The 16,870-nt window shown below is 37.3% G+C and overlaps 1 protein-coding gene across 1 annotated transcript in view; it reads right to left on the reverse strand.

Moving 5' to 3' along the window:
* Positions 1 to 16,870, reverse strand: part of SPTA1 (spectrin alpha, erythrocytic 1) — a 181,203-nt gene that overhangs the window by 61,855 nt on the left and 102,478 nt on the right. Inside the window, exons 26-36 of the mRNA XM_045841426.1 lie at positions 16,154 to 16,298; positions 15,163 to 15,344; positions 13,366 to 13,465; positions 13,081 to 13,278; positions 10,865 to 11,008; positions 9,058 to 9,161; positions 8,632 to 8,794; positions 8,246 to 8,380; positions 7,613 to 7,750; positions 7,324 to 7,428; positions 4,400 to 4,608 (exon numbers count right to left, since the gene is read on the reverse strand). Coding sequence (XP_045697382.1) covers positions 4,400 to 4,608; positions 7,324 to 7,428; positions 7,613 to 7,750; positions 8,246 to 8,380; positions 8,632 to 8,794; positions 9,058 to 9,161; positions 10,865 to 11,008; positions 13,081 to 13,278; positions 13,366 to 13,465; positions 15,163 to 15,344; positions 16,154 to 16,298 — 1,623 coding nt within the window. The remainder of the gene's footprint in view (positions 1 to 4,399; positions 4,609 to 7,323; positions 7,429 to 7,612; positions 7,751 to 8,245; positions 8,381 to 8,631; positions 8,795 to 9,057; positions 9,162 to 10,864; positions 11,009 to 13,080; positions 13,279 to 13,365; positions 13,466 to 15,162; positions 15,345 to 16,153; positions 16,299 to 16,870) is intronic.

Consider the following 16,870-nt stretch of genomic DNA (forward strand, 5'->3'; position numbering starts at 1 on the left):
ATGAGATCAAGGAAGAAATCAAGAAGTTTCTGGAAACAAATGAAAATGAACTCACAATACAAAACTTATTGGGGACAGCAAAGGCAGTCCTGAGAGGGAAGTTCAAAGTGATACAGGCCTACCTAAAAAAGATAGAAATATTTCAAATAAACAACCTAACCTTACACTTACAAAAACTTGGGGGACAACAACAAAGACAGCCCGGAGCAAGTAGAAGGAAGTAAACAACCAAGATTAGAGCAGAATTTAAAAACATAGTGACTAAAAGCACAATTCTAAGGATCAATAAATCCAGGAGCTGGTTCTTTGAAAAAATTTTTAAAACTCGACAAGCCTCTAAGCAGGCTCAATGGGAAAAAAGAGAGAGGGTTCAAATAAACACAATCAGAAAATAAAGAGGAGAGATTACAACTGATACCACAGAAATACAAAGGATTATAAGAAATTACTATGAAGAACTATATGCCAAGAAATTTGAAAACCTAGGTGAAATGAACAACTTTCTAGAAACATATATTCTTCCAAAACTGAATGACGAAGAAGCAGAAAGACTGAACAGACCCAATAATAGATGATGAAATTGAAGCAGTAATCAAAAAGCTTCTGGCATACAAAAGCCCTGGACCAAATGGTTTCAAGAGAGAACTTTGCAAAGCATTTAAGGAATAGCTAACCCTCATCCTTCAGATTATTCCAAAAATTTCAAGAAGATGGAAGACTCCTAAACTCTTTTTATGAAGCCAACATCATCCTAATCCCAAAACCAGATCGAGATATGAAAAAGAAAGAAAACTTCAGGCCAATATCACTGATGAACATAGACAGTAAAATCCTCAACAAAATATTGGCAAACCGCATCCAGCAATACATTCAAAAGATCACACACTGTGATCAAGTGGGATTCATCCCAAGGATGCAAGGATGGTACAATATTTGCAAATCAATAATCGTAATACATTACATAAACAAAAGCAAAGACAAAAATAACATGACCACATCAATAGGGGCAGAAAAAGCTTTTGATAAGGTACAGCACCACTTATTATGAAAACACTCAGCAAAGTGGGAATAGAGGGAGCATTCGTCAACATAATAAAGGTCATATAGGGATACCTATAACCAACATCATACTCAATAGGCAAAAAGGAAAAACTTTCCCACTAAGATCAAAAACAAGTCAAGGCTGTCCACTTTTACCACTTCTATTCAAATTAGTATTGGAAGTCCTAGCCACAGTACTCAGAGAAAAAAGGAAATAAAAGGCATTCAAATTGAAAAAGAAGAAACAAAACTGTCATTGTTTGCAGATGATATGGTAGTGTACATAGAGAATCCTATAGACTCCACCAAAAAACTGCTCGACCTAATAAATGAATTTGGCAAAGCTGTGGGATACAAAGTTAATAACCAGAAATCAAAGGCATTTTTGTATAAAAACAATGAAACATCAGAAACAGAAATCAGAAAACAAATACCATTTGATACAGCAACAAGAAAAATAAAATACATAGGAATAAACCTAACCAAGTTAGCAAAAGACCTGTCCTCAGAAAACTATACAACACTGAAGAATGAAATTAAGGAAGACACAAACAAATGGAAGAAAGTGCCATGCTCATGGATTGGAAGAATTAATATCATCAAAATGTCTATATCATCCAAAGGAATTTACACATTCAATGCAATACCTATTAAAGTACCAATGACATTTCACAGACATAGAACAAACACTTCAAAATTTATATGGAACCACAATGACCCTAAATAGCTGCAGCAATTTTGGGAAGGAATAAAAAATTAGGAGGACTCACAATACCTGATATCAAACTGTATTACAAGACCACTGTAATCAAAACAGCCTGGTAATGGCATAAGAACAGACACATGGACCAATGGAACAGAACAGATAGCCCAGAAATAAACCCATCTCTATGGTCAAGGAATATTTGACAAAGGGGGCATCAGCATAAAATGGAGTAAAAACACCTTCAACATATGGTGTTGGGAGAGCTAGACAGCTACATGCAAAAAATTGAAATTTGATCATCAAGTTACACCTTACACAAAAACAAATTCAAGGTAGATAGAAGACTTAAATATAAGTCATGACACCATAAAAGTCCTCAGGAGAACATGGGCAGGAAAACCTCAGATATTCCATGCAGTAATATTTTCACTGATATGTTCCTTAGAGCAAGGGACATAAAGGAAAGAATAAACAAATGAGATCTCATCATAATAAAAAGCTTTTGCATGGCTAAAGGAAACAGCATTAAAATGAAAAGAGAACCAACTATATGAGAAAACATATTTGCCAAAGATACCTGAGACAGGGGTTTGATCTTCAAAATACATGAAGAACTCACACAACTCTGCTCCAGGAAGACAAACAACCCAATTACAAAATGGGAAAAGAACTTCAACAGACACTTCTGCAAGGAAGACATACAAATGTTCCAGAGATATATGAAAAGATGCTCAGCAACACTAGTCATCAGACACACCAATTAAATCCACAATGAGATATCACTTCACACCATCCAGAATGGCCATCATAAACAAAGCAACAAATAACAAGTGTTGGGGAGGATGTGGATAAAAGGGAATCCTCTTGCACTGTTGGCTGGAGTGTAGACTGGTGCAGCCATTATGAAAAACAGTATGGAATTTCCTCAGAAAACTAAAAATGGAACTGCATTTTGAACCTGCAGTTCCACTGCTGGGATTATATCCTAAGAACCCTGAAACACCAATCCAAAAGAACCTATGAACCCCAAAGTTCATAGCAGCACAATTTACAACAGCCAAGTGCTGGAAACAACCTAAGTGTCCATCAATAAATGAATGAATCATAAAATTGTGGTACATTTACACAATGAAATACTATGCAGCAGAAAGAAAGAAGGAGCTTCTACCATTTGCTACAGCATGAATGGAACTGGAGAGCATTATGCTAAGTAAAATAACGCAGGCAGTGAAAGACAAATACCATAAGATCTCACCTGTAAGTGGAACCTAATTAAGAAAACAAACAAGGAAACAAAATTTAACAAGAGACATTGAAATTAAGAACAAATCGACAGTAATGATTTGGGAGGGGAGATTGGAAAACATAATTGGGGGAAAAGGATAAAGGATTTTCAGAAACAAGTATAAAGGACACATTAACAAAACCAGTGGGGGTAGAATCAAGAGAGAGAGGTGGGGATGGCTGGGATGGGAGTGAGAGGTTGAGGGGGGGAAAGTCAGAGAAATGTACTTAAAAAGTAAATGATTCATCTTTTAAAAATAAAATATGGTAAATAAATAATTAAGAAAATAAATAAATAAATAAATATTTAAAAATATATATTAACAAAGATATTGCGACATTGAACAATGTCCTAGATGAAATGAACTTAACTGATATATATATAAAACCTTTCATCCCCCAAAAACAAAATACACATTGTTTTCAAATATACCTGGAACACTTTAACATACAGATGACATGCTAGGACACAAAACAAGATGCAACAAATTCTAGAAATTTGATATCATATCAAGCATTTTCTCTGACCACATGGACTGAAACTAGAAACCAACCTCGGGGAAAAAATAAAAAACATTCAAATTCATGGACATTGAATAGCATGCTATCAAACAATGAATGGGCTAAGAATGGGATCAAGGAAGATATCAAAAATTTCTGGAAACAAATGAAAACAACTCTCAACATTTTAAATCTTAAGGATTTCTTTTTTAAATTTAATTTTATTGCCTTTTTTTCATTACCATTTAGTCCCCTTATTCCCACTTCTCCCCAGCATCACTACACTGTTGTCCATATCCATGATTCTTTTTTTCTTTTTTGCTCAATCCCTCCACCCTCTAACCTCCTTCCTCACTTGCTGTCATTCTGCTCTCCATCTATGAGTCTGTTCCCATTTTCCTTGTTAGTTCAGTTTTTCACTAGATTCTACATATGAGTGAAATCATATGGCATTTTTCTTTCTCTGACTGGATTATTTCACTTAGCACAATATTCTCCAAGTCCCTTCAGACTGTTCCAAAGGGTAAAACTTTCTTTTTTACAGCTGAGTAGTATTTCATTGCATAAATGTTCTGTAGTTGTTTCATCCACTCATCTACTTAGGGATGCTTGGTTTCTTAATTTTGTTCCCAGACTGTATTTGAACTGCTCTGCATTCCCTTTATTCTTGCCTCCCTCTGCTTTCATACAGTGAGTAAATTGGGGAAAAATAAAATCATTGTTAACTTTAAGCTGAGGAAAACATGATTAAGGAGTAATACCCACAGCAAGAAACATTACATATTTCATTTCAGCATCAAATACAAACATGTTTGGTGGATTATCTACTCTTGAATTATCAATGCAATGTGAGTTGGTAGTACATACTCTATCCAGGATTCCTCATCATCTAGGTCCTGGAAGAACTGGAACAAGGCATAGGCTTCTTTCAGTTTCTCATGGTGTACGGCTGCTAAATTCTGAACACCTAGGAAGCGCTTGTTGATATCATCTCTTTTCTTCACAATCTGGTCAGCATTGAACATCCCACTGGAGAGCAGATCAGTAGCCAACTCATTCAGGTCTCTGAGGGCATCCTAGAAAGCCCAAGTATACTCAGTGAATAGTACAATACAGATGTCAACTAGACTCCCAAATTTAACTAGTGATGTTAAATTTAAAGATGTCAAGTTTTGACTGGGTCAAAGAGCCCTGGCTGGTGTGGCTCAGTTGATTGAGTGCCATCCTGAAAACCAAAGGGTTACCAGTTTGATCCCCCATCAGTGTATATGCCTGGGTTGCAGGCTAGGCCCCTGTGGGGAGTATGTGAGAAGCAATGACACATTGATGTTTCTCTTCCTCTTTTTCTTCCTCCCTTCCTCTATGTCTAAAGATAAATAAATAAATAAAATGTTTCTAAAAAGAATATGTCAAAGAGATTGTTTTTTGAAGATAGTAAACTTGACATTATGTTCTTTTAACCCTGATTGGGCAAGGGCAAGATCAAGGGGAAACATGGATAGCATCACTACATTACTCAAATTGCACATTTTCCCATATGTGTCCTATTTTTTCTTTTTATCTTTAACCTTGAATTTCCTTTCTCTTCCCAACTAGTAGGTAAGATCTTGGTGAGCAAGCATTCTGTCCACAAACAGGACTGTCTTCTATAGAGTAATGAATTTGATGCAGATTGATTTATTAAAATATTCAAAAGAACTACTCTTAAGTTGGCCACAGAACACTTACAGCCTCTTCTGTGTCTCTTTTCAGTCAAAATCTTCACCCTCTAGTGATGCCACAGGGCATATAATCAAGTTCTGAAATATAAAACTTAGAAAGATTTTGACTTCTTTTTTGATACAACTGTAAATGGGATTGTTTTCTTAAGTTTCCCTTTCTGATAGTTCATTAGTAGTGCATAAAAATGAAACTGACTTCTGGCTACATATTTTATGTTCTATTACTTTACTGAATTTGCTAGTTCTAGTAGGTGTTTTTTTGTGTGAAATCTTTAGGGTTCTCCATATACAGTATAATGTCATCTGCAAAAAATGACACTTTTACTTCTTCCTTTCCAGTTTGGATGACTTTTATTTTTTCTTATCATATGATTTCTGTGTCCTGTATTAAGTTAAATAAAAGTGGTGAAAGTGGACATTTCTCTCTTGTTCCCAATCTTAAGGAAAACACTTTCAGTTTTTGCTCATTAAGTATGATGTTGGCTATGGGTTTGCCATATGGTATCTGATAAGGGCTTGGTATCCAAAATTTATAAAGAACTTATACAACTCAACACCAAAAAATAAACAATCCAATTAAAAAATGTCCAAAGGACCTGAATAGACCCTTGTCCAAAGAGGATATACAGATGGCCAGTAGAGATATGAAAACATGCTCAACATCACTAATCATCAGAGAAATGGGATACCACCTCACACCTGTCAGAAAGGCTATTATCAATAAATCAACAAACAACAAATGTTGGCAAAAATGTGGAGAAAAAAAACACTTGTGCACTCTTGGTGGAAATGCAGATTGGTGCAGCCACTGTGGAAAACTGTATGGAGTTAGCTCAAAAATTTTCAAATGAAATTGGCTTTATGACTGAGCTATTCCTTCTGTGAATATATCTGGAGAAATCCAAAACACTAGTTTAAAAGAGTATATACACCCCTATGTTCATTGCAGCATTATTTAAAATGGCCAATATTTGGAAACAGCCCAGTGCCCATCAGTAGATTAGTTGATTAAAAAAATGTGGTACATTTACACAATGAAATACCACTCAACAATAAAAAGGAAGGAAATCTTATATTTAGTGACAGCATAAACATACCCAGAGAGTACTATGCTAAGTGAAATAAGCCAGTTACAGAAAAACAAGTACCACATAAATTCACTTATATGTTGAACCTAGTGAACCACATAAGCTAACAAACAAAATAAAAAAAGACTCATAGATACAGAGAACAGATTGACAGCTGTCAGAGGGGAAGGAGGTTAGGGGGCTGGGTGAAAAGGTGAAGGGGTTAAGCAAAAACAGAAACTCATATAGACAATGACAGCAGTATGGTGATTACCAGAGAGAAAGGGAAAAGAGGGAGGTAGAAGAGTGTAAAGGGAGATAAATGGTGGTGGAAAGAGACTTGACTTGGGGTGGTGAACACACAATACAGTATACAGGTAATTATAGAATTAGATATCTGAAACCTATATAATTTTATTAACCGATGTCACTCCAGTAAATTCAATAAGACAGATTTTTACTGCTTGTATCTTCTGTAGCTATTTGTATTATCAAATAAAACTGATAATATAAAATTCTCCAATATGAAGTTAACACCTGCCAGCATGTTTATCTCTGCTACAAGGATAAATCTCTGCTACCGGAATATCCATTGAATTTTATAGTGTATAGTTTAACTTTACTGCATATGTTCTCATCTGATTTTATTGTTTTCTCTCTAATTCTATAAAATAAACTTCTATTTCCTTTCAAAGACCAGATGAGATATGCAACTTAGAATGATAGTGAGTTTATATGAATGGATTAGTTAAAAAAGTAAACAAGATAGCTTTTAGAATCCACTTCTTAGAGTCTTAGAATCTATTGTTTAATGGTCATTGATTAAAAGTGACTGTTGCAACCTTTCTGTAGCCCATGGATTTGACATAGTTGTAATGAATGCTGTCTTAGAACACGAAAGTCAGTTTAGCAAGACTGTATTTTCAAATGATTTGCTATGACAGGAAACATTTTTGTTCTTGTAATGGACATTCCAGAGGAGTGGGATTCCAAAACCACTTACCTTTCGGGCCAACATCTCTGTTTCTAATAGCTGATGCTTTTTGAGTAGGTTTCCTGCAGAAGCCAAGTCCCTGGCCTGATCTTTCATGGCCAGCAGTGTCTCTGCCTGGGAATAGAAGAATAAGCAATAAAGATGCCAGATTAAAACTATATTTAAGAAGAACAAGATTAGTAACTGTATCCCCAAACCTTCCCTAAGAAGAGTCAGGAAAATAATTTGTGCATAACTCCAATTATCTGATAAGCATTTATTAAACTCCCATGCTCCCACCAATTCCAGCTGCAATTACCTCTGAGAGCCAGAACTCAAAGTCTCGGATGCCTGTGTTAAACCTCTGTTGGCGACTGGCCTCATTGAGCTTCTGCCCTTTGTCAATTGTTCTCTCAAGCAGGTAGTCCCAGTGTTTCTCCAGCTCTTCCAGTTGACCCTAACAGAAATAAATTGAGAGGTTATTATAATCTTTAGAATCCTGGGTCCTACAAGAACTTGAAGAGATATAGGAATTCTATAAAGGTAGGGACTAATAAAACTTTTTCAGTACTTAAATATCATGTTTTAAATCAGTATGCTTAATCTGGGAAAATAATAGAAGATATTAGAAGTTTGAAGAAGGGGTACTGGACTGTTTACAAAGGCTGATGTCTAAATGCCAAAGACTCTTGGCAGTAGGGATAGAAATATAAAACAAGTATAATGCTTAGATATTAAGCCTAAAGTTTTGCTGGAGTTCTAGGTACTAAGTGTAGTAGGAGCAATAAGGGCTGCACATCACTGTTTTTCTCTTTCCTTGTGCAACAATCAGTGAAAATACTATTAACCAGAGAACATATTTCATACCCCTACACATGGAAGTAGTAAAAGGGTAAAAATATATTTTCATGTGACTTTGTAGCCCACAATCCATACTGAGAAGAATTTCTACCTTCATGGTCTCTCCACTGCCATTGAATTCCTTCTGTTCAATTAGAGAGTTCCCCAAGTTGATGATTCTTTCTACTTGCTCAGCACGACCATAGACCTCATTTTCAAAGGTCTGATGCTTCAGGTATTTCCTCTGAAGGAAAAGAAGAAACTTAATTACATTCTCATTTAGGGAAGCAAGAAAAGGTAATTTCTATTTAAAAGAAGAGTTAATATTTCTGTCATAACCAAAATGATAATGGCTTCTGTGGAAGTCTCCACATTAGACTCAGAAGTCCCTGAAGCAGTGACCTCAGCAATAAAAAAAGTCTTCAATATAATGAGATGACCATTCATCTAAGAATCTGGGCATGCTGAAGTTCTTCAATATTCCTATTTTGAGCTTGCCTGAATGTTGGTAGGGTCTTTGTAGGACTCGTCACAGGCTGTGGGCAGCATCTCATTGATCCATTCTTCCAGGTCCTCAAGGTCACGATAGAATTGTTTTAGGTCAGCATAGTAGCCCAGTTTTGTCCGCTCACCAATCAGCTGAGCTTTGAGAGTCTTCCATCTGAAAGAGGGGGCTAGATCACTCTTTGCACTCTATCCCTCTATTCTTCCCTCAAGCTCTAATAGTATATCCATGAATTTTCTCATTTGCCAATCTGTCCTTTCTTCTATCTGTATATCTATCATCTATCTATCCATCTATCTATCTATCTATCTATCTATCTATCTATCATCATCTATCATCTACCTATATTCAGTGAAAACAGACAGATCACTTTGCTGCATCTTTTACTATATCTCAGAAAACAATTGTTCAGGCCTGACCTGTCTAGCACCCTTTGGAGCCGAGTAGCAATCTCTTCCTTGGCATAGTGGTCATCAGCTATGAGCTGTTCAGCAAAATGTTCTAGCTCAGTGATCTTCTTTTCCTAGGAGAAAGAGAGAGAGAGAGAGAGAGAGAGAGAGAGAGAGAGAGAGAGAGGGAAACCATATGTCTGTTGGTTAGGTCCTGGTACAATCTCAGACTCTCTTAAAAAAGAACAAATATTCTTTTTGACTTCATGAAGGGAAACAAAACCAGGACCAAAGGATAAACTTTTGGGAGCCATCCTGCCTGATTTCAGGAACTGTAGCCTTATTAATGAACAAAAGGGTCCCATAGCTAGCACTGAGTGAAAAGGCCTTGGGGCCATGAGCCACTAAGGAGATAAAACCTATCCTCCTGGCAGAAGCTCAGTCCCTGCCTCCCTCACTTCACCTTGCTTGGCCCCGAAAGATGGTTGGTTAGTCAATGACAGGTAAGTTCCCTTTGACAGTTCCAAGGGAGGGACAACATAAACCAGGCACAGCTGCAAATAGGGTCATCAGGGAAGGACTTAGGGGACTATAGAGAAGGGGCAGAAGGACTCTCACCCCTCAGCTTTGTCATAGGCTGAGCTCTAATTCTATCTGTAAGAAGTCTCCTAATCTCTTGGCTACTTTGCTCCCCGCACCTGACTCAGCCTGAAAACAATGCCAGAGGCAGCTGTGGCCTTGCACTAGAATGGATGGCTCCCAGGGGGAAATCAGGCCTGATAAAGAATGTACATTGTTTCCTTTGAGACTTGCTCTGCTGAGTGATAACCCTGTTGGTATGAACCAGATGACTGAGCTCAAAGTGTAGGGAATGAAGCTCCCTACTTCATTATACACACTGAAAATAACCTTTTGGAGTCAGCATATCTCACCATCCCTGACCAGAGACAATCCCTGAGTTCCTCCAATTAGTATCTGTAGATGATGTCAGTTTTTTATGACTATAGCTTTTTGGACATTGATTGATGAGCTTTTCATGCATACTATATATCTCTGTGTGAGCCAACTCAATAAACACCCAGGGAAAGGAGTGCTCAAGGCACTTATCTTCTGAGAGATTAGCCAAACTTTTCTCCCCAAGAAGATCTTGTCTTGGAAGTCTCATTTCATCTGCGACAGCTGGGAGGACTCTGCTGGATGGAGACTCCCACAGTAAACACATTACAGGGAAGTAAATTTTAAAATCAACAAGAGAACAAACATTAATAATGATACTGAGAGGGGCTACTTGTGTGGTAGTGAGTTTCTTTCTTTGACATTTCCTATGGGCATTGTAGAGAGTAATCCCTGAATTGGGTGGGATATTGGAATAGACAGTATAAAACATCCTTTCCATGCCTGGTTGGTATGGCTCAGTGGATTGAGTGTTAGCCTATGAACAAAAAGGGTCTTCAGTTTGATTCCCAGTCAGGGCACATGCCTGTGTTATGGGACAGGTCCCCAGTGCAGGGCATGTGAGAGGCAGCCACACGCTGATGTTTCTCTACCTCTCATTCTCCTTCTCTTTCCCTCTGTAAAAGTAAATAAATAACATCTTTTTAAAAAATCCCTTCCAACTAAAATTCAGGTTTTCAAAAGTTGGATGTAAAGTAAGAAAGTCCAGTGCTATATCTGAATTGGGTTAGACTAAAACAAAGTATAAAGCTACCCTGCCTACCTTAGTTTACTGTAAGAAGCAAATGGGAATACTTTTAAGTCATAAAACCACATGCATATGTAGGATTTCTGTTATTGTTACTAAAAGTTGTTTTGGAACTCTTATATTAGTTGTTATTACCTGGGCAGTGATTGCTTTGTCCAAATCATCACGTTTTTTCATCAAGGCCTCCAGATTGTGTAAGGAACCCTTATCATCTGACCTCAGGAAATTCTCACGTGCCACCATCCAGCTCTCAGCCTGATCGCAGTTGCCTTGGAACAACTATGGGGAATTAAGTTAGAAGTATGTGGAAAATTAATCATCCCTAATCATAGTTTCATTTTCTGCAGTTTCAGTTACCTGAGGTCAACAGCGGTCAGAAACTATTACAGGTAATTTCCAGAAAACAAATAATATGTTTTAAATTATGAGCTATTCTGAGTAGAGTAATGAGACTTCTTGCCATCTTGCTCTATTACACCTGGAAAATGAATCATCCCTTTACTCAGTGTATCCATGCTATTGTATATCTTCCAAATGTTAGTCATTTACAGATCTTAGTTATTACACCGACTTTCATGGTATCAATGGTACCATGGTTCTTATCAATGGTAAGAACAGACACATGGTATCAATGGTATCAATGGTACCATGGTCCTTATCAATGGTAAGAACAGACACATGGACCAATGGAACAGAATAGAGAGTCCAGAAATAAACCCAAGTCTCTATGGTCAAGGAATATTTGACAAAGGGGGCAGCAGCATAAAATGGGGCAAAACTAGCCTCTTTAACAAATGGTGTTGGGAGAGCTGTACAGCTACATGCAAAAAAAAATGAAACTTGATCACCAACTTACACCATACACAAAAATAAATTGAAGATGGATAAAAGACTTAAATGTAAGTCATGACCACAATAGTCCTTCAAGAGAACGTAGGCAGGAAAATCTCTGATATTCCATGTGGCAATCTTTTTACTGATATGTCCCCTAGAGTAAGGAACATAAAGGAAAGAATAAACAAATGGGATCTCATCAAAATAAAAATCTACTTCACAGCTAAAGAAAACAGCATCAAAATGAAAACAGAACCAACCACATGGGAAAATATATTTGCCAATGATACCTCAACAAGGGTTTGATCTCAAAAATATATAAAGAACTCACATAACTCCACTTTAAGAAGACAAACAACTAATTGTAAAATGGGCAATGGACTTCCACAGTCACTTCTCCAAAAAGGACATACAGTGGGTCCAGAGACACATAAAAAGATGCAGTGTATCAGTAGCCATTGAGAGCTACAAATTAAAACCACAATGAGAGACCACTCCACACTGGTCAGAATGGCTATCATAAACAAATCAACAAACAGCAAGTGTTGGGGAGGATGTGGAGAAAAGAGAACCCTAGTGCACTGTTGGTGGGATTGCAGACTGGTGCTATCACTGTGAAAAACAGTATAGAATTTCCTCAGAAAACTAAAAATGGAACTGCCTTTTGACCCACCAATTCCACTGCTGGGATTATATCCTAAGAATCCTGAAATACCAATCCAAAAGAACGTGTGCACTCCAATGTTCATAACAGCACAATTTACCATAGCCAAGTTCTGAAAGCAACCTAAGTATCAGTAAATGAATGGATCCAAAAGCTACGGTACATTTATGCAATGGAATTCTATGCAGCAGAGAGGAAGAAGGAGCTCCTACCCTTTCACACAGCATGAATGGAACTGGAGAGCTTTATGCTAAGTGAAATAAGCCAGGCAGTCAAAGACAAATACCATATGATCTCACCTTTAACTGGAAACTAATCAACAAAACAAACAATCAAGCAAAATATAACAAAAGACATTGAAATTGGGATTAAGCTGACAGTAACCAGAAGGGAGAGGGGAGGGGATAATGTTGGGAAAAGGGTGAAGGGTTTTCAGGAACAACTATAAAGGACACATGGACAATAACAAGCGGAGGGTGGAAACAGGATAGGGAGTTGGGGATGGATGAGGGGGTGGGGAGGGGTGGGTGTAAAAGATAGAAAATTGTACTTGAACAATAAATATCAAAAGTAAAAAAAACACTTGAATTAATATATATATTATAATCTCCCCAATGCATGGCAAGATATGACTCTCATCTTATTTGGCTCTTTTAACAAAGATAAGAACAATGAATATGACTATGATTAGTCTATAAAGCAGAGGATACAATGTCAGATAACCAAGTGTTGCCTTTTTGCTTGCTTATAGCATGGAAAGACCAATGAAATGAAATTAACACCTGTACTAACCATGTAAATTTGCATAGAGGAAACAGACTAATTCTGCTCAATGACTGTAGATTTGCTGTACCTGAAACTCCAGACATTGATCTAACAACTTCTTGCGTTGATTCCAAGCTTTCTCTAAATAATCTCTCTCCAGTCTGACAGCTTGAAGCTTTTCTTTAATTTTAGGGCTGTTACGGTGTCCACTACCTATAAGTTCTACACCAAAATCTTCTAAGGCCTGGAAGGTAGGATCCTCAGCCTCCATGTCAGCATGATGTTCCTGTGGGGAAAAAGGGAAGAGACTGGTGAGGCCAATGACATTTCACCAAAGTTATGTGACCAGTGGCTATGGCTTTTGTAGCTGTACCTGGTGTCGCTCCAGCAAGATCTCAGTACCAGTTAAGTCCTCAGCCGTCTCATGTGATGATACCATGCCATCAATGCCACTGATCCAATTCTGTAAGTCTCTAAAGAAATAGACAAATTGAAATGTATAAGAAAACCTTGCAACTTGCTACAGAGGTATCCATCTTTGAGCTTTCTCTTCTCTAAAAAAATGTTTCTAGGTAAATTTCTTTTATCTGGCTTTATATACTTCACAAATGTTAGGTTCGTAGTTTTCACCACATGACTTAATAATAACAATCCCTTGCATTGAAAGTCTCTTCACATATATCATCTCTTTCAAATCCTGCAATAATCTTTTATAGAATTCAGGGACTTATTTTGTTTTCATTTTGGGGATGAGTAAGTCAGTTTTGAGAATAACAAATCATTTTTCTCATTGATGTAACTAACAGCAGACATCTGGATTGAAATCTAGACATTGGAGTTCAGGACCAGTATATATTCCATTACTCCTTATGATTCTTGTTTCTTTAAAGTAGATTCTTAGGTTTCAGAATCTGTGTTATTATGATATCTCAAGGAAGGCATGTCTAGTACAAAATATTATCCTCTTGTGTAAATTCATTTATTTACTTATTCAAATAATTAAATTTTGTGGTGCTTATTAAGTACCAAATATTGTGAAAAAGATGCATTTGTGCATTTAGGAGCTTACCTAAACAACATGAAAAGCAAAAGTGTCATAAAAAGGCAAAATACAGTATTATATAGATTTGCTCTGAGGCTTAGAATATTACTTCCACAACACTGAACAGTAGGATTTCATAAATGGAAAGGGGTAACATTTGATTTGGAATCTGAAATCCAGGTGGAATCAGTCTGTCTATATCTATCTATCTATCTATCTATCTATCTATCTATCTATCTATCTATCTATATCATCTTCCCATCTTTCTATCATCTATCTGTCTATCATCTACCATCATCTATGAGCAAAAAAATTTTTGAAGGAACGAGTATGGTAGCTATTTATTTTTACTGTATAAAAACTATAGCTGTCCAGAGGTGCTGAATTGAGGTGAGTGTTGTCAAAAGCAGATACAATCATTTGCCCAAAGTCCTCCCCATTTTTTTCTCCAAAAGTATTACATTGTGAGCCACTACTTCTTGGACACTCATCTGTGTGTCTTCTGGCAGACTGATATGATGGGGAAGAATGTGGGAATTGTTCCCAAAGTATATATTTGCTAAATTGTAATAATGTGTAGACTCTTCAGCAAGGCAATGACAATTATCTATAATTTGATCTGAACATTTCTAAGTTTATTTCTTGCTTCTTCTCTTTACTTCTCTGAGATACAAAATCCATGCTCTAACTATCCCTGTCTGTTTCATGAATATGATGCCCCTTTCTTATCCTTATGCCTTTGTTTGTATAGTTTCATTTATCTGCTAAGATGAGTGTTTTGGGCTGAATTATATTCTTCCAAGGTTATCAGTATTCTTCTCTACCTTTCTAGTACAATGAAAATACCCATGTCTTACAGCTCCTGACATAGCACCCAATATATGTATAGTATACACTCTATTGAAGTTTATCTAATTTGCATATATAGTCTCACACTCCTTCAAACTGCAATATTTTGTGGCTTAAAGTACTGGACTTGAAATTTTTGCCTTACCAGAGATACTACCTGGACATTGGGGTGCCCTCAAACCCAACAGTGAAGAGTCCTTGTACCCAGACTGTTCCTAGAAGCTCTCCTTGGGGTCTGGGCATGAAATATCCCATGTTTCTTAGCCTTTTGAGATTTACCTGGCCTTGCTGAGGAACAAGTAGAATTTCTGGGCCTCATTTAGGCTCTCTCTACGATCTTTTGTATGCTCCTGCAGGCTGCTCCAAGCTTCATTCAGCTCCACTTGCTGCCTCTGCAGGTCATCAGTGGCATCTGGGTGGGACTCACTCAGTCGCTCTGCTGTCTCTTCCAACATAGTCACCTGGGGAGGTGTAAGAGATCTGATCATCATTCTAGGCATACCTAGATCCCAGAAAAAGAAAAATCTTGAGTCCTGAGGGTGCTTATTCCTCCAACAGACATCAGTGAGGCACAAGGACATCTAGCTACTTTCTTAACTAAAATAATAACTCTATTGGTACACATGATAACGCTCTAAAGTAGTCAAGACTGACATGACTATTCTTTTTAAGATAAAAAAAGGCTGTTAAGGAGAGTGCCTAAGTAAATACTGGTTACTGGCAGCATCATTAGGGAACCCAAGAACCCTGATTTTTATTGCAAATATCTTTCCAGTATAAGCATTTATGTGCTTCCTTTTGTTCTACATGTTAATGTCATGCTGTATGATGGTTCTGATTTATGCCAGAGTTTATCTGGCAAGCTACAGATTTCAGTTTTCAGTTGGAGTAGGATTAAGCTCATTCAATTACTTGTGAAGAAAATTCTGCACCATGCTCAGACATAGGCCTGGACACCTTGATTATGACTGTTTCTTACTGATCTTAGGCTTCTGCCCTGCAACTAACCTCTGTAAGCTCTGCTTACTTGTAACCCATTAAATAGGTACTTGGACAGGAGGTACATTTCCCATACATTTTCCTTTTATGCTAATAGAACTGGGGCATGTTCTTTTAGTAGTGCTTTAGAGATAGGATACAAGAAAAAGTATGAGTATTAAAAAGGTAAATGTAAGTATAAAGACTGGAAAACAAAACCACAAAAGAGGGCATTGATAGTTACAAACATGAAGAGAAAAATGTTAGAAAAATTTGGAAGCTCATGTCTTACCTTTTCTCCCAGTGGTATAAGGTCTCTCTCAAATCCCTCATGCTGTCGTTGAAGGGCCTGAACACTGAACAGGTCTGAGCCAGGATCAGCAGCACTGAGGGCCTGGCACTTCTTCTCAATCTGCTCCTTCATGTCATCTGCTTCCCTGGAAAATGAAGGTAAAGATTTTAGTAATAAGAGTGTACACCAGAAGCAGACTACCTGGATTCACAATGAAGTCATCACTACCACCACATCATCATCATCATCATCACCACCATCATCCTTTTTATTATTTATCTTAAAGATTTTATTTATTTATTTATTTTAAGAAAGAGGGGTGGGGAAGGAGAAAGAGAGAGAGAGAGAGAGAGAAACATCAATGTGCGGTTGCCTCTCACATGGCCCCCTCTGGGGACCTGACCGGCAACCCAGGCATGTGCCCTAACTGGAAATTGAATCAGTGACCCTTTGTTTCTCAGCCCATGCTCAGTCCACTGAGCTACACCAGCCAGCACCCACCATCATTTTTAATGTGCTAGAAGTTATGCTCATTTAATCTTCACAGCAACTACTTGAGACATAGTTATTATTATCATTCTTACACTATTTATGAGAAAACTGAGCTTTAAAAATACTAAGTATAATTTTTCTTCGCTATACTACTGCTAAATGACAGTCTTAGTTTGAATTAGGTGGCCTGACTGCTGAGCTACATGCTTAGCTATTATATTTCAC

The sequence above is a fragment of the Phyllostomus hastatus genome, unplaced genomic scaffold (genome assembly GCF_019186645.2).
Source record: "Phyllostomus hastatus isolate PE091 unplaced genomic scaffold, TTU_PhHast_1.1 phas_contig_36, whole genome shotgun sequence".
Taxonomy (NCBI): domain Eukaryota; kingdom Metazoa; phylum Chordata; class Mammalia; order Chiroptera; family Phyllostomidae; genus Phyllostomus; species Phyllostomus hastatus.